The 18,423-nt window shown below is 40.2% G+C and overlaps 1 protein-coding gene across 2 annotated transcripts in view; it reads left to right on the top strand.

The window, feature by feature from the left end:
• Positions 1-3,472: 3,472 nt before the first annotated feature.
• UBR3 (ubiquitin protein ligase E3 component n-recognin 3) overlaps positions 3,473-18,423 on the top strand; it is a 183,142-nt gene continuing 168,191 nt past the window's right edge. For both annotated transcript variants that reach the window (XM_045558723.1, XM_045558722.1), the window contains exon 1: positions 3,473-4,073. In XM_045558723.1, coding sequence (XP_045414679.1) covers positions 3,529-4,073 — 545 coding nt within the window. In that variant the 5' untranslated portion in view covers positions 3,473-3,528. The remainder of the gene's footprint in view (positions 4,074-18,423) is intronic.

Below are 18,423 nucleotides of genomic sequence, written 5' to 3'. Positions count from 1 at the left end.
CAATGTTTTTAGTTTCCCCATATTTCAGATGAGTTTTCAGTGTTCACATTATGGCTGGGGCTGGCAGCTTTAAGTGGCCTTGACAGCAAGATCTATTTCAGCCCTGGCTACAGTTTCAATTAGGCAGAAAATAGAGAACTCTTTAGCAAAATTTGCTGACCAGAACTTTGTAACTTTCTCTTTGAGTTTCTTTCCCAGGAATGGCAGAACCTCCTACAAAGCTTCACACTACCTGCTTGTCCGGAGAAGACAAGATAAACAATAGGCCACCACAGACTGTGCCTGAAGACCCACTGAGCCTGCTTGCAAGGCTGAAAGAACGACCAATATTAACCCCTTGCTCATTGTAATACTAAAATCTCCACCCTGGGAGGCACTTAGTTGCCATTTTTTGAATATGGGGCGTAAGTACCAACATGATTTCTCACTATGCTTGTGTGCCCTGTACTCCACCCCAAACACGCAGTGATGCTCATACCCCTTATTCATTATTCATGTCGCCTGCAGAAAACTCCCCTGACCCTGTTGGTCAGGGAGGTGGATTTGAGGCAGTTTATACCTCCTCCTCTCTGTTGAGGGTCCACGGAAATAAATCCTCCCCTCCTGACAATTCTCGCTCAGTAATTGACTTTTTTATGGGGGCAGGGGGGAGACATTGAACCCCCTCCCCCTTGTGGGTTCGGCAACATCCGTCACGTTGTTTTATGGTCCAAATTGACTCTTTCACTTCTTGTCTCCCAAGTCTCCACTCAGAAACTATCCATCTTCACTTGCCTTTACTTCTTTGGCCATTCCTGTGCCCTACTTTATCATAACATTGTTTCCCTTTTTTTAGGACAACTGCGTCACTTACCTCACCTCTCATAGGGGAGGTTATGTCAGAGAAACCCAAAGAAGAGAATTTAAATGAGGGAATAGGCAGTGGTGTCAAAGCCTGGAAAGAAGTCAGGTTTCCTAGAGTAGGAGCAGAAATCAAGTTGTAGTGGAGTGAATGGAAGTTTAGGAAAAAGAAAGAGTAAATGTGAACAATTCTTAAGAAACGTGGCTACGAAAAAAGTGAGAATGATTTGATGCTTTAGTAAGGTTCAGGGAAGCTTTATTTATTTATTTATAAGATAGGTAGAGATAAGAAAATATCTAAATTCTGACAGGATGGAGCTAATACACAGGGAGGGTTTTAAAACACAGGAAAGAGGATGCTGGATGAAGTTAGGATCCTGAGAAGGCAGGATCCAGTGCTTAAGTAAAAGGATTGCCCTTAGCCTGTGGGATGGACACCTTTTTTCATTAAAGAAAGAAAAAAGGGAGTGAATCGATGCTGATAGAGCAGAGAAGTGTCTGAGGCTGCCACTGCCTGTGAAAAGTTGTATTCAAAGTTATCTGTTATGAGAATTAAATGAATTGATCATAAGAAGTTCTTTGTACATAAAGTACTTTGTCAAACAGATGCCCCATAAATGTTACTTTGAAGTCATAGTAGTGTTATCTGTTGACAGGGAGGTGGTGGAGTAAAGGATTTGAGCCAAATGGATACTTGAACTTAGCCAGATGTACAAAGGACAATTGGTCCATCAGAGGTTGAAGGTAATGTTTTCTATTTTTAACACATCCAGCTATGTGAAAATTATTAACCTACAGATTTTCATTTCTGGATCATTGATAATGAACTCTTTCAAGATTCATGTTTTTCTACTTAGGGCAGTATAAACTCTGGAGATTTTGATTTCTTAGGTCTGAAATTAGGTCTGGAGATCTGTTTTTGTTTTTGTAAGTAGATCTTCAGGTGATCCTTAGGATCAGGCAAATTTGGGAAACATTGGCGTGGTAGAAAGAGCAAGGCTTTGAAATCAGGTGGACCTTGATTGGTCTGAGTGCATTGGTGCTTACAAATAATTGATCACAACCAGTTAGAGATTCCTTTGTTCTTTCTCCACTCCCACTGCTTCACTTGACCAGCCTTTAAAAAAAATTAAAAGAAAAAAAAAAAGAAATCAGATGGACCTGGGTTCTAGTCCCAGCTCACTTAATACATTGACTGCCACACTAGAAAAAAAATTTTTTTCCTTGGGGCCACGATGTTTTATTATAAAATAGAATAAAGACTTTGGAAACAAAATGATCCTTTCTAATTTAATGAAAAATTTGTTATTTTTTATTGTTTGCTGTGTGTGACTTATATGCAACTTGGAAAAATAGTTCTGGTGGCTCCCAAGGTGAAGAGACATGTGAGTTATATATGCTTCACAAGGCCCCAAGCTCAAAACTATCATGAGTTAAATACAACTCACATGGCAGTTAATGTGTTAATTGCCTGCTATGTGTTTTGGTGTAAAAAAATCACCTCCTTAAGTTTTAGTTTCCTCTAATAGTACCTACTTCATAGGATTATTGAGGGGATTAGAAGAAATACCATATAAAGGGCTGGCATATACTAGGTGTTCAAGAAGCACTATGTATTGTAATTATGTTCCATTTAACAACAATAATCAAATATTTGAGCATTTATGGGCAATGATGAAAACGACTCATTCTTTACCTTCAAGAAATTTACCATTGGTTGAGTTGGGATAAGATTTTTACAACTCAAGGCAGTTACAGCATAAAGTAAGTTCACAGCTCACTGTAGCCTTCAACTCCTGGGCTCAACCAACACTCCCACCTCAGCTTCCACCCACTTCAGCAGGTCATTTTTTTTCTTAAATCAAGGACATTACATGGGTAGATATTGGTCCAGTAGGGTTGTGGGGTGAGTGTGTGGGCTGGAGTAGAGTGAGAATTAGGAACAATAAAGATCCAGGGGGGGAACATGATAAAACATCTTCGGAAAACAGGTCCATTGGTCCCTTTTTTTAGTATGGCAAACTTGGAGTGCCATCAAGAGATAAGGATGAGAATATAAGATAAATATAAGGTAAGGTTGAGAGACTTGTGATGGGGTGGGTTTTGAGTGAAGATTTAAGGAGTTTGGTTTCTATTTCTACTAAAGATTTTGAACAGGAAAATGACAGTAAGGATTTACGGTAGTTTTCTAAAGAATGTACTTTAGAAGATTATCTTGGTAATAATGTGAGGATATGAATTGATTCAGGGGAAAAATTATAACTCTGCTTCAGTAAAGTAGACTTCGCTAACAGTGGAAATCTACATCTCGAAATGCAGATGCCTAAAACACAGCTGAAAGATGCTGTCTGTAATTCCTGAAGTCCATGCAAATAAAAAAACCCTGTCCTTATTAAAGATATTTCTTGAGGCGAATCCCTTATTTCAGTAGCTGTCAACTTTGAAAGTTGAGAGCCAAGAGGTTGAGGCCTTGGGGCTAAGGGACTAAGGGGGAGCCCAGCCCAGAGGGGCGGGGAGAGGCACCGCAGCCCGCAGGGGCGTGTGCAGGGGCGGGGACGCAGGCGGAGGTCCGCGGCAGCTCCGGAGTATCGCGAGAGTTGGGCGGGCCGAGCAATCGCAGCAGTCAATTCCCGCACGCTCCCGAGAGGAGCCGCCGGTCCTGGACTCTGCAAATTCTGAGCTCTCATCATGGCGGCGGCGGCCGCGGCGGCCGTCGGGGGCCAGCAGCCGTCCCAGCCGGAGCTGCCAGCGTCGGGGCTGGCCCTAGACAAGGCGGCAACCGCCGCTCACCTGAAGGCGGCCCTAAGCCGGCCAGACAACCGGGCAGGTGCTGAGGAGCTGCGGGCGCTGCTGGAGCGGGTGCTGAGCGCCGAGCGGCCGCTGGCCGCGGCTGCGGGCGGGGAGGAGGCGGCGGCGGCCGGCGGCGGGGGCGGTCCGGGGGCGGCCGAGGAGGAGGCCCTGGAGTGGTGTAAGTGCCTTCTGGCCGGCGGCGGCGGCTATGACGAGTTCTGCGCGGCGGTGCGGGCCTACGACCCCGCGGCGCTCTGCGGCCTGGTCTGGACAGCCAACTTCGTGGCCTACCGCTGCCGGACGTGCGGCATCTCCCCCTGCATGTCGCTGTGCGCCGAGTGCTTCCACCAGGGCGACCACACCGGGCACGACTTCAACATGTTCCGCAGCCAGGCCGGGGGCGCCTGTGACTGTGGGGACAGCAATGTGATGCGGGAGAGTGGGTGAGTGAAGCCTTCCCCCCGGGCGAGGCTACCCTGGGCGGGGGGCACTGCCGGCAGCCCAGGCTGGGGGACTGGAAGCCGACCCTGAGCTGTCAAGAGAAGAGTGTGGAGGAGGGTGCAGCCACATGGGGATGGAGGTGACTGAGCTGTCAGCTGTGGAAAGGGGGTGGGGAGGCGGGGAGAGCAGAGAGCGTGTTTAGGGAACGGGGCAGTGAATTTTCGGAGAAGCCAGGATGGGTAAGTGATAGCGAGAAGAGAGCTCGCGAAGAGAGCTCCTACTATGGAGTAGGAGGGAAGGGAGGAGGAAAGGATATTTGGGGAATCTCATGTCGAGCTGTCAGTTGTGTACTTGTTGGGAAAGGTTGCAGAGCTGCCTGATTCTTTGGAAGAGACTTAGGTTGTGATTGGCAGGGAGCGGGGTGATACTGGGGACCGAATTGAGTCGCGGGATGATGAGAGGTGGGGAAGTAGTCTTGTAACTGCAGGGAAGGACGCATGGGGAAAAGGGCTTCTGAACTGTCAGTGTCTGTCAGTATGAGGGAAAGAGCTCTTGAGCTGATGGGGAGTTGAGGGAGGAGGGAAGGGGCGGGGCCTGTATGAAAAGTGACTGTTGTGCCGTCAGTGGAGTATTTGGTGTGCTGGAGTGACATCTGGAATTGGGCTACTGAGCAGTCAATTATAGAATGCCTTCCATATAAGAAGAGCAAACAAAACACTGAGCGAATTAGGCATCAAGTGTTAGGTCTTCTTCAGTGAAGGACACTTCGTTCACTGACTAATTTGTGAACATCTGTCTAAAAGGAGTCAACAAATGCATTCATAACAGGAGCATCCATTTTTGACAGGAGCCATGGATCAGATGTGTAGGGACTTATGAGAAAACACAACATTTTAGAGTTTGCAGTGAGTTATAGAGAGTTGGTACATGTCGGGTCTTGGCTTGGGACATGATGTCAATATCAGGGACAGTCCTGAAAAAAAAGGAAAACTTAGTGAAAGGGGGCGATTTTGGCTGGGCAGTAGTTGAAAGAACTCTAGCAAATCCAGTTATTCAACTTTTTCAATTTTCAGGCCTTATAATTAATGATAGAATATAATCTTTTTAAAAATTACCACCTTTTTCTCTTTTGTAATAATTGTAGGTTACTGTTACTGCAAAATGTTTGTACCTACTATGTATAAGTAAGGCTCGTTGGATATTACAAATGAGTGAGACATTGACCTACCCCTTAATCCACTTACACTGGAGTAGCAAATGATAAATTCCTTAAATAGTAGTCTGGGAGTTAGAGGAGAGGAGGCTTTTGTGTAGAGGGAGTAAGAAAAAGGCTTCAGAAAGGAGGTATTTTGGGCTTGCTAATAACAACATAATAATCGCAGCTAATATTTGAGTTCTTGAACTGTACCCCTAAAACTTTAAAAATACTTTTAAAGATTTAATATTTGAATAGGTAAGATATTTATATAGCTAAAAAGATAATAAAAATATAGACAGTTTGAAGTTTCCCTCCCATCCGGTCTCCTATCTGCTTAGTTCCTTGCCTTCGTTAGTGGTTTCTCTTAGTGCAAAACAAGCAAAGTTGAATATGTTTCCTAGTTTTTCAATCTCTTTTTATGCAAAGGGTAACTTTTGCTGTTCTACATTTTATATTTTTTAGTTATCTTAGATGTCTTATCAGTCAGAGTAAGTGCCCTCATTTTTTTAAAAAAAATTACTGCATAGAGTTCTGTGTCATGAATTTGCCATTCTTGATTTAATCATCTCTTTTGATGGGTGTTTGGGTTTCAGATATGAAATAAAAAACCTAGTGTATACCTGTCTTTTTCCACCTGTGCAAAAATATCAGTGGGATACATTCTCAAAAGTGGGATATCTGAATTGTACTCCGTAACGCTTAGTATTAATATACTAAGCAGTGTATGAGACTGCTTGTCTTCAACAGCTTCATCAACAGTGTTATTAAAACCTTGGATTTTTATCCATCTATTTGGTTAAAAATGGTCAGATTCTTACTGCTTTACATGATTTAACTCATTTATTCTTTAACAACTCTGAGATTGTTACTGTTGTTATTCCCATTGTGCAGAAGAGGAAAATAGGGGTAACACAGTTAAAAGAAACTTGCTCAAGATCATGTAGTTAGTAAGCTAGGCATGCTGGCTCCAGAGCCTGACTACTCAACTACTCTCTACTGCCTCTACTAAGTAGCATTCTTATTGGTTCTTCTGTTGAATAGTATGTTTTGTCTTTTTGTTTGTTTGTTTTTTTTAATATGCCATTCTTATTTGGGCCTTTGTTTCTTTTTTTTTTTTTTAGTAACTTTTTTTAAATTTAAGAAAGACATCAAAACATAGAAGAGTTGGAACAATCCTTTACTTAGACATTTTTTCTTAGACATTTTTACTTCTTGAACTAGGTTAGGATTTATGAGACCCCCAAAAAACATGAAAGTGGGAAATAATACTGATTCTTCCCTGACTTTTGGAACACAAGGGTAATTATCAGGTTGTCCTGGATAAGATGCAAGTCTGATCTCATGTGATACTTCAGTGCAGGACCAGAAGTATGTTAGTGAGTTTCTTTGAAAGTACTCATACAGGTTTGGGGCACCCAGGCTGTACATAGTCAACATTCTAATCTCACAGCATCTTAATCTCTTAATCTTTACTGATAATTTCATAGATAGATACTTATTCCTCCAGTGTAGCAACCCTCTATGAATTGATACATAGTATTTAAAGATTTCTTACTATCTCTAACTGAAATACAGAGCTATTGCCTATATATGCCAGCAGTTGCCATGTCTGATTTCGCAGAGGACAAGATTAAACAATAAACAGTATTGTGGCCATGTGATTCTGCAATTTTTACAACTCCTTGTGTTGGGCAGAAAAATTCTGGGATACACAACTACTTTACTGCTTCAAGAGACTTAGGTGATGTTGGACAGCAGTGCAGGCTAAAAGGCTGCCTCTGGAACCTTTTTAGAACTGGAAATCATCAACAACTTATAAGTGTTCCTGGTGGGCAAAACTGGACTACCCTGGGATGGACAGGATATATTTAACTTCTCTCAGTTTTTGCTATTTAAAAAAAATCCCTTTAGATTACAGATTGAACATGTGTTAATTTGAGGGTTTGTTATTCCAGCTGCTATAACACTTTGTAAATTCCATTGTTTAGTTAGTTTTAGAGGAAGGATTCCATTTTTCCTTGTATCTGTGTTCTTAGTAAAAGAGAAATCCTCCTGTGCCTTAATCCTGTTCACAAAGTGTCTGACCGTTGTGTGTAGGATGTTGTGTGATTGGAGATGGGGAAGAATCTTGGATTTATCACAACTGTATTAGTATTTAATTTTCAAATTTGTAAATAAAAAATATGGGGAGGATTCAGTTATTTTTGACTTAGTAGTATTGGTGGCATCATTGTGGCAGTATTAACAGATATACAAACCAAAGGAAGAAAACAATTGAGGATTCATTTGTGGGATGAGCTCTTAAAGGCTATGGAAACTATATTAACTATATAACAACATAGTTTTACCACTAGTGAATAAGTGCAGTCATTGTCACAAGTGATTGATGGATGGATGAACTCAAAACAAGATAACATGCCATGGAAAACCTAAAATACAGTTGTCACTCAGTATACGTAGTGGGGGTGAGGGCTACCTCACCCCACTCCTCCATGTATCAAAATGTGCACATAGTCAAGTCCTGCAGTTAGCCCTGGGGAACCCACGTATATGAAAAGTTGGCCCTTCATGTATTAGGGTTTCACATCTGGTGAATACTGTATTTTCAATCTAAGTTTTCTTGAAAAAAATCTGCCTATAAGTGGGTCCATGCAGTTCAAACCAGTATTGTTCAAGGGTCAGGTGTAATCTCTGACTGACTGGCTTTGGGCTCTGATGGGGCACTAACCAGAAATTGGGATTTTAAATATTTAGTTCTCAAATTGTGATGCAGAGGATGAATATTTTCAAGTTCTATTCTGTATTATAGATATTTTTGCTACCTTGGTTGTTCTTCCTCACAGATTATAATCTGCTTAAAAGATAGAGACTTCATGTTGCTACTAACTAGAGACCAGCACAGTCTCTTGTGCTTAGTAGGTGCTCAGAAATGTTGAATTAAATTGGGTAAAAATAGCAGCTGCTATGCCTGCAGAGTTGTTGTAAGATTGCATTGCTTTAGTTATTCAAGAGTTGGCATTGATTATTAAATCCATAGCTTTTTACACAGTGCTTCAAGGGATGATTTTCTTTCTTTTTTTTAATTTAAAAAATAATACTATTTGGTATAACATAAAAATGAGTAGATAAGGGGCTGGGTGTGGTGGCTTATGCCTGTAATCCTAGCACTTTAGGAGGCCAAGGTGGGAAGATTACTTGAGGCCAGGAGTTTGAAAGCAGCCTGAGCAAGAGTGAGACCCTGCCTCTACCAAAAATAGAAAAATTAGCCAGATGTGGTGGTGGGTGCCTGTAGTCCCAGCTACTCGGGAGGAGGCTGAGGCAGGAGGATCACTTGAGCCTAGGAGTTTGAGGTTGCAGTGAGCTATGATGAGGTCGCTGCAGTCTAGCCTAGACAACAGAGTTGAGACTCTGTCAAAAAAAAAAAAAATAGATAAGGTAAAAAGTAAAGGTTCTTTTCTCCATCTCATTCCTCAGTGAGAGAGTTCCCTTACTTTCTTTCAAGCTTAATTATGCATTTAAAGAGTGTTAGTTGTTATTTATCTAGCATTTCTAGATGTTTTGTTGTGGGAGATTTTTAGGTTATTTGATCTGTGGCAGTGCTGGAAATGGAAGCAGTGAATGTGTGGTTGAATAGTGTCATTCTCTTCAGTACCTTGCTCTTTTCCTTAACATACTTATGGACATGTCTCATATTAGTACACATAGAACTGTTTCATTTGCTTTTTTTTTTTTTTTTGAGACAGAGGCTCACTTTGTTGCCCGGGCTAGAGTGAGTGCCGTGGCGTCAGCCTAGCTCACAGCAACCTCAAACTCCTGGGCTCAGGCGATCCTCCTGCCTCAGCCTCCCGAGTAGCTGGGACTACAGGCATGTGCCACCATGCCTGGATAATTTTTTTATGTTTTTTTTTTTTTTTTAGTTGGCCAGATAATTTCTTTCTATTTTTAGTAGAGACGGGGTCTCGCTCTTGCTCAGGCTGGTCTCGAACTCCTGACCTTGAGTGATCCACCTGCCTCGGCCTCCCAGAGTGCTAGGATTACAGGCATGAGCCACCGCGCCTGGCCTCATTTGCTTTTTTATTCTGTTTTTTGTTTTTTTTTTGCCCAGGCTGGTCTTGAATTTCTGGCCTCAAGTGATCCTCCCAAAGTGCTGGGATTACAGATATAGGTCATTTTCCTTTTTAAAGTTAAATAGTACTCCATTGCATTTTCATATTTCTGCATTGTACTATAATTTATGCAGTCAGTTCCCTACTGATAGCCATTTAAATTATTTTTAGTCTTGGCCTGTTATAAACACTATTGTAGTCAGTATCTTTGTATACACTTCTTTGTGTATATGTGTGAATATATGTGTAAGGATAAATTCCTAGAAGTTATATCTCTGTTAAAGGAAATGTACATTTTTAACTTTGATAGAGCCCTCCAAATAAATTATTAATAATTTACACTCTCACCAACAATGTATGAAAGAGTTTGTTTCCCTACATCCTGGCCAGCATATTAATATATGGTGTTATCAGTGTTTCTGATTTTTGCTGATATCATAAGTGAAAAATGATATTATGTTCATCTATTACCACCTCTCCCCCAACACTCTCTGCTCTTTCCTCCCAGGTTGGATTATTCTGAAGCAAATATCAGATACCTTATAATTTTAATTTATAAATATTTGAGTACACATCTCAATAAAGAGATGTAAACTTTAAAATATAACTCAGCTGTCGATTGATGGGTGAATGGATAAACAAAATGTGTATACATACATACAATGGAATATTTATTAAGCCTTAAAGAGAAATGAAATTTTGATACATGCTACAACATGGATAAACCTTGAAGACAATATGTTAAGTGAAATAAGCCAGTCACAAAAGGACAAGTATTGTATGCTTCTATTTATATGAGATACCTGGATTACCTGGAAGAATCAAATTCATAGAGACAGAAAGTAGAATAGTGGTTATCAGTGGCCGGGAGAGGGAGTGAATGGGGAGTTATTGTTTAATGGGTACAGAGTTTCAGTTTGGGAAGATGAATAAGTTCTTAAGATAATATAGTGGAGATGGTTGTATAACAATGTTAGTATACTTAGTGCCACTGAGTTGTATGCTTAAAATGGTTTAATTGGTGAATTTTATGTTATGTGTATTTTACCACAGTTAAAAAAACAAGCCAGGCATGCCTGTAGTCCCAGTTACTCAGGAGGCTGAAGCAGGAGTATTACTTGAGTCCAGGAGTTTGAAACTGTAGTGTGAACTGCTCTTGCCTGTGAATGGCCACTGCATTCCAGCCTGGGCAACATAGTGAGACCTTGTCTCTAAAAGAAAAACAAAAACAAAAATAAACAATCCTCCCCCCGAAGAAAACCCCCATAGTACCATTATCACACCTAAAATATTTATAATTATTTCTTCCTCTTCAATATCCAGTAAATGTTCAGATTTTCCCAGTTGTCTCATAAATGACTTCTTAGACTTGATTTGTTAGAATCAAGACCCGACAAGGTTCTTCTTATTGTATTTGATTGTTATATCTGTTAAATCTCTTTTAATTTATACCCCCCCCCTTTTTTTCTTCTCTGTAATTTATTAGTTGAAGAAACCCACATTCTGGCTTTTACTGATTGCATCTCTGTGTTGTTTAACATGTTCTGCTCGTTATTTCTTACAAACCAATAATTGGATCTAAATGCTTGATCTAATTTCAGGCTCTGTTTTTTTGGCAAGAAAACTTTATAGTGGTGTTTTATACTTCCTATTGCATCACATTAGGAGCCACAGAATGGTTACATGTCTCTCCTTTAGTAAATGTTAGTATTGATCAGTGGGTTCAGGTTTGTCAGCCTGATCCATTCATTATAAAGTTCCCCATAGTGGTAAAGATTTTGGCAGCTATTGATTATCATTGTCCAGATCTATTATTTTATTAGGGGTTGTAAAATAGTGATATTCTAATGGCATTATCCCTTCATATTTTAGTGAGAATTCTTTCTAAAGGATTTTGCTCTTAAAGTTTCAAAGATCAGCTGTACTCCTCTATTTCTAGACATAGATACAGTTTTGCAGAGATCTTCTACAGAGGACAGGAAGTATTGTAATCAAAGTTGGGAAATAATATACTCTGTATCTTCTTGGCTGTCTGAAATGCGTAACATCTCAGAGAAATCCTGTAGTAAATATATCTGTAAATTTGAATAACTTAAAGTTTATTGATTAAATCCAGAAAACTATTGTTTTTAAAATCATACCAATTTGAGAAATTTTGTCCAATTGAATACCCTGATACTAGCACAATGTCAGCATGTCTAAAATTGAATAAATTATATATTTTCCCAAAGTAGCTTCCTGTAGATTTTCCTTTTCTTTCTTTTATTTCTTTACTGTGTGTGTGTGTGTGTGTGTGTGTGTGTGTGTGTGTGTGTATGTATATATATATATATATATATTTTTTTTTCCCCCCAGAAATCCCAGCTAAAAGTGGCTTAAATCTTGAAGACATTTACTGTTTACAGCTCAGGACTAGTTTGAACATTAGTTTATTCGTGTCATCGGGCACCATGCTTTCTATGAACTTTTGCGCCATCACTTAGTTTGTTGACTTTTGGTCTTTGTTGTTTCATGGCTTGAGAAAAAGAGGAATGGATTTTGACTAGACATCTTCTTCCCTTTCTCTCTGCTGGCACAGTCCAGAGGGAAAGCTCAATCTTCCTCTCCTTTCCTTTCTCTTTCCCTCCCCAGAGTTTACCATTATCTTGAAATTTCTGTGCCATGTCTGTGTATGAAACAATATATATGTGATTTTTTTTAGTGTTAAAATTTTACATAAGTGATTTTATATTGTATGAATCCTTTTGCAATTTGCCTTTTTCCCTTATCATGTTGCTAATATAGACTGATTCATTCATTTCTGACTACTATTATTATATATTATGACTAAACCATAGTTTACTTATCTATTTATTTGCTGAGGGAAAATTAGAAGCTTTACATTTTTCATTGCTTCCAAAGGGCTGCAGTGAACATCCTTGCATATGTCTCTTTGTATAGATGGACTGGTATTTCTTTAGGATAGAGTCCTAGGAGGGGAATTTCTGGGACATAGAGTGTTGTATTTTTCAACATTACTACATAGTTAAGAATTGCCCTGCAGTGGTTGATACTGTTTGCTTCCACTTATACAGCCACTAGGAATTTGAGTTCTTGTTTTTCTGCTTATCAAAACTTTGTGTTATGTATGTAAATTTATGTTTCCAAACTGTTGGAAATGTCTTTTTAAAATTTGTATTTTCCTGTCATGTTTTAGGGCCATTTGAGCTTCCTCCTTTGTGAACTGTTGGTTCATATTGTTTGCCTGTTTTCTATTTTTTTAAATCTTATTGAGTTTTAAGAATGCTATATATATTCTACATACTGATCTTTGGTTGCATGGATTCCTAATTTCATCTTCTAGTCTGTTGCTTGTCTTTTTACCTTAAAATACATAATGGTGTTGTAAAAGGTTTTACATTAAAAGTGTAGTATTTCTTCTACAGTTTATGTTGTGTCTTGTTGAAATCTTTACTGTGCTTTTAAAAAATGCTTATATGTTTTCTTCTAAAAGATTTCAGGTTTTACATTTCACATTTAGGTCTTTAGTCCATCTGGAACTTATTTTTATGTATAGTATGATATTAAGACATAATTTTACCTTTTTCAGTATGAAGATCCAGTTCTAGCACCATTTATTGAACTGTCATTTTTTTTCTCCATTGATCTATGATACCACCGTTGTCATATATAAGTTTCCTATGTATGTCCTAAGCTCTCTATTGTATTGATACGTCTTTTGCAACAGTATCATACTACTGTAATTAATATAACATTAATTTTGATATGGCAGAATTTTCTTATTACTCTTGAAAAAGATTTTGACTATTCTTAGTCCCTCTTTCATTTGAATTTTGGGGTCAACTTGTCAAGTTCTATGGGAAACTTCTATTAGATACTGATAGGAATCACATTACATTTGAGGATACTGCAGAAAGAGACATGTACAAGGACATTGCTATGGTTTGGATATTTGTCCCCTCTAAATCTCTTGTTGAAATTTGATCCCCAGTGTTGGTGGGGGAGCATAATAGGAGGTGTTTGGTTCGTGGGGACTATCCTTGTGATATTATAGATTAATGCCCTGCTATAGGGGTAAGTGTCTGCTCATTCTGTGGTTCCTGTGAAAGCTGATTGTTAAAAAGAGCCTGGCATCTCCTTCCTCTCTTTCTTGGTTCCTCGCTTGCTATGTGATCTCTGCACTGTTATCTTCTACCATGGGTTAAAGCAGCCTGAGGCTCTCACCAGAAGCCCAATCTTGAACTTTTCCAAACATCAGAATTGTCAGCCAGATTAATCTGGTTTTCTTTATTAATTACCGAGTCTCAGGCATTCCTTTATAGTAGTGGTTCCCAACCTTTTGGGTACCAGGGACTGGTTTCATGGAAGACAATTTTTCGATTTTCCCACGGATGGAGGAGGCGGGAGGAGGTAGCAGAGCTCTGCAGCTTGGTACTGGTCTGCGGCTGGGGTGTTTAGAGACCTCAGCTTTATAGCAGCACAAAATAGACTAAGACAGATACTCATTGTAACACTGTTTGAAATAGGGAAAAATTGGAAACAATAAGATTAGTAAACTGGTTTAATCATCCAGTGGAATACTTTATAGTAGAATACATAAATTGCCATCTGTTTTATTCTGTTTTTGCTGCTATAATAAAATGCCTGAGACTGAATAATTTTTGAAGAACAGAAATCTATTTCTTCTAGATTGCAGGCTGGGAGGTCAAAGAGCAAGGTGCTGGCATTGGTGTCTGATGAGGGCCTTCTTGCTGCATCCTCACATGGTGGAAGGGGGGAAAAAGGACAAACGGAGCCTACGCTAGTTCTCTCCAGCCCTTTTATAAGGAACTTGTATAAGGTGGAGCCCTCCTGACTTAATCATGTCACCAAAGGCTCCACCTCTTAATACCACCACAATGGAGGTTGAGTTTTGACATGAATTTTGGAGGGGACCCATATTCAGATCATGGCATTCCACTCCTGCCACCCCCCCATTCATGTCCTTACATACAAAATACATTCATTCCATCCCAATAGCCCCCAAAGTCTTAACTTGTTCTAAAATCAACTCAAAAGTCTAAAGTCCAGAGTCTCATCTATAAATCATCTCAATCAGATTTGGTGAGACTCAAAGGTATGTTTCATCCTGTGGCAAGTTGCTCTCCAGTTGTGAACTTGTGAAGTCAAACAAAATATCTGCTTCCAAAATAAAATGGTGGGAGAGGCACAGGACATACATTTCTGTTCCAAAAGAGAGAAATAGGCAGGAAGAAAGGTGTAACAGTTCCCCAGTAAGTGCAAACCTCAGCAAGACAATCAACATTAAATCTTAAGACTGGAGAATAATCTTCTTTGATTCCTTGTTCTGCATTCTGGACACAGTGGGGTGGGGGTTGTGTCCCCAAGGCTCTCGGTGGCCCCATCCCCACCGCTTTGCTTGAGCACAGTCCGCACTTCACCTTTCACAGGTTGGAGTCAGGTACCTGTGGCTTTCCCAGGCTGAAGTTGAATGTTGGTGGCTCTATGGTTCTGAGGTCTTGGGGGGCCAGCTGTACAGCCATAACCCCATGAGGCATTAACCTTGTGGGAACTCTCTTACAGCTGCCCCAGCCCTGGGACTGTTTTCTGCCTGGGCCCTTAGGCTCTCTGGGGGCATCCTTTGAAATCTAGGTCAAGGAAGCCATGCCTCCATAGCTCATGCACTGTGCATGCCTGCAAAGTTTGCACTATGTGGATGTCACCAAGGCTTACTGCTTATTCCTTCCAGAGTGGCGGCCTGAGCCACAGCTGAGCCTACTTGGGCCACAGGTTGGATAGCCAAGGATTGCTGCACTGGAATGCAGGGAGCAGAAAGTTAAGGTGGTGCTGAGCAGCAAGCCCTGAGGTCCCAGGGGTGCCTTGGGGCCCTCACTTGAAGCCATTTGCCCTCAAGGCCCTAGCAGTCTGGGTCTGTGATGAGTGTGATCTGGCTTCCTTCTATCCATAAGCATTTCCTTTTCAAACAGTCACACCCTTGGCCACACCCATACTTTTCTCTCCTAAACACTCTTATTTTATTCTTTTCATAGCCAGGCTGAGAATATTCCAAATCTTTATCTTCTGCTTCCTTTTTTTTTTTTTTAACGCTTGTGATTATTTATTAATTAATTAATTTATTTATTTAATTTATTTTTTGAGACTGAGTCTTGCTCTGTCACCTGGGCTAGAGTGCCGTGGTGTCAGCCCAGCTTACAGCAACCTCAAACTCCTGGGCTCAAGCAATTCTCCTGCCTCAGCCTCCCAAGTAGCTGGGATTACAAGCCCATGCCACCACACCTGGCTAATTTTTCTATTTTTATTAGAGATGGGAGTGGAGGGGGGTGGGGTGGTGGTGTCACTCTTGCTCTAGCTGGTCTCGAACTCCTGACCTCAAGCAATCCTCCTGCCTCAGCCTCCCAGAGTGCTAGGTTTACAGGCGTGAGCCACCACACCTGGCCTTCTGCTTCCTTTTTGATTATAAATTCCTTCTTTAACTCATTTCTCTCTTTTGGCATTTTAGTATAAGCAGTTAAGAGAAGCCATGACGCACCCTGGACACTTTGCTTAGAGATTTATTCCATCAAATATCTGAGTTCATGGCCTTGCACAAAGCAGTAGGACCTGGACACAATTCAGCCAATTTCTTTGCCACTTTGTAACAAGAATGGTCTTTCCTTCAGTTTCCAATATGATATTCCTCATTTCTGTCTAAGAAGTTGTCAGAATGGTCTTTACTGTCTATATTTCTACCAACATTTTGTTCACAACCACTCTAAGACTAAGCTTTCTCTACAGCTCTCTTCTTCTGAGCCCTCACCAGCACTGCCCCTAATGCTCCTTTCATGGCAGCCTAGGCCTTTTTTAACATTCACTTGAAAACTGCTCCAGCCTCTACCTATCATGTTGTTCCAAAACTACTTCCACGTTTTCAGATATTTGGGAGCAACAATCCTACTTCTTACCAATTTCTGTGTTGGTCCATTTGTGCTGCTAAAACAAAATATTCCAGACTAATTTATAAAGAACAGAAATTTATTTCTTACAATTTGAAAGTTGTGAAGTTGAAGATCAAGGTGCCGGCATTTGGTGTCTGATGAGTGCCTTCTTGCTGCATCCTCACTTGGCAGAAATATTGAAAAGGGCAAAAGGGACAGATACTGTGACCTCACACGGTGGAAAGGTGGAAGAACAAAAGGAGCCTAAGGTAGTTCCCCTCCAGCCCTTTTATTAGGCACTAATGTATCCATGTGGGCAAAGCCTTAATGATTTAATCACTCCCCCAAAGGCCCTACCTCTTAAAACCACCACAATGGGGATTAAATTTCAGCATGAATTTTGGAGTGATCTCATATTAAAACCATAACACCGTCTGTATAGAATTAAATTTGCCTATCCGTAAAGGTAATGTAAGTTGTTTTTTCTTTCAGTAAAGTGATTTCCTCTGTAAAGGTTTTGTATATGTTTTTGTGTCCTGGATACCTTATTATTTTTGTTTATACTATAAAAGGTATCATTTTAAAAATTATTCTTTCTAATTGCTTGTTAATATTGATTTTTTTTTAGTATTTTATATTAAAAAATTTTCAAATGCTATTGAATTTTGTGTATTGATCAAGTAACCTGAAGAAGTCTCTTCTAGTAGTTAATCTGTAGATTCCTTTATTATAGGGTGCTTGTAACGCATCAGGAATTTATATATATCTTATTTCATCAAGCCCTAGGTATTGATATTATTGTCTACATCAGTAAAATATACTCCTAGGAAAGCAGCATGACCAAAATCACACGTGTTGGCTGTAGCTGGTAAATTTTGATAAGTTCCATTGGATTTTCTTTGTAGATGAGCATGTTGACTGTGAATGAAGGTAGTTTTACTTCTTCCTTTCAAATCTTTGTATCTTTTATTCCTTTTTCATGCTTTATTGCACTGGCCAGAACCTCCAGTGCAATGTTGTGTAGAAGTGGTAAGTGTGTGGACATCCTTGTTTTATTCCTGATGTTAGGGGAAAAATAATTCAGTCTTTTTTTTTTTTTTTTTTGAGACAGAGTGTCACTTTGTTGCCCTGGCTAGAGTGAGTGCCGTGGCGTCAGCCTAGCTCACAGCAACCTCAAACTCCCGGGCTCAAGCAATCCTACTGCCTCAGCCTCCTGAGTAGCTGGGACTACAGGCATGCGCCACCATGCCCGGCTAATTTTTTCTATATATATTTTAGTTGGCCAGCTAATTTGTTTCTATTTTTAGTAGAGACGGGGTCTCGCTCTTGGTCAGAGCTGGTCTCGAACTCCTGACCTCAAGCGATCCACCCGCCTCGACCTCCCAGAGTGCTAGGATTACAGGCGTGAGCCACCGCGCCCGGCCTAATTCAGTCTTTTATTATTAAGTATGTTATGAACTGTAAGTTTTTCAGATGCCCTTTATCAGATTGAGAATTTTCTCTTCTATATTCCTACTTTATTGAGAGTTTTTTTTTAAAATCAGGAGTGGATATTTTATTTTGTTATGTTTTTCTGCATCTATTTAGATAATAGTATGATTTTTCTTTTTTAATTTATTGATATGGTGAATTACATGGAATAATTTTTGAATATTGAACCAGTCTTGTATTCCTGGGAAAAACTCTCTTGGTCATGATGTATTAATTATCCTGTTTATATATTGCTGGCTTTAAGTTACTGTTATTTTGGGATGAAGATTTTTATATCTATGCTCAAGAGGGATATTGGACTGTAGTTTTATTTATTTATTTTTTTGAGATAGAGTCTCACTCTGTCACCCAGGGTAGAGTACAGTGGTGTCATCATAGCTCACTGCAGCCTCAGACTCCCGGGCTTAAGTGGTCCTCCCACCTCAGCCTCCCAAGTAGCTGGGACTACAGGTGTGTGCTGCTACGCATGGCTGATTGTTTCTAATTTTTGTAGAGACAGGGTCTCGCTCTTGCTTACACTGGTCCTGAACTCCTGGCCTCAAGCTATCCTCCCGAATTGGCCTCCCAAAGTGCTGGAATTACAAGTGTGAGTCACTGTGTTCAATTTGTAGTTTTCTCCTTT

Source organism: Lemur catta, chromosome 8 (assembly GCF_020740605.2).
Source record: "Lemur catta isolate mLemCat1 chromosome 8, mLemCat1.pri, whole genome shotgun sequence".
In the NCBI taxonomy this organism is placed as follows: Eukaryota; Metazoa; Chordata; class Mammalia; order Primates; family Lemuridae; genus Lemur; species Lemur catta.
The sequence above is the reverse complement of the archived record's forward strand: the minus strand, read 5'-3'. Positions and strand labels throughout refer to the sequence as shown.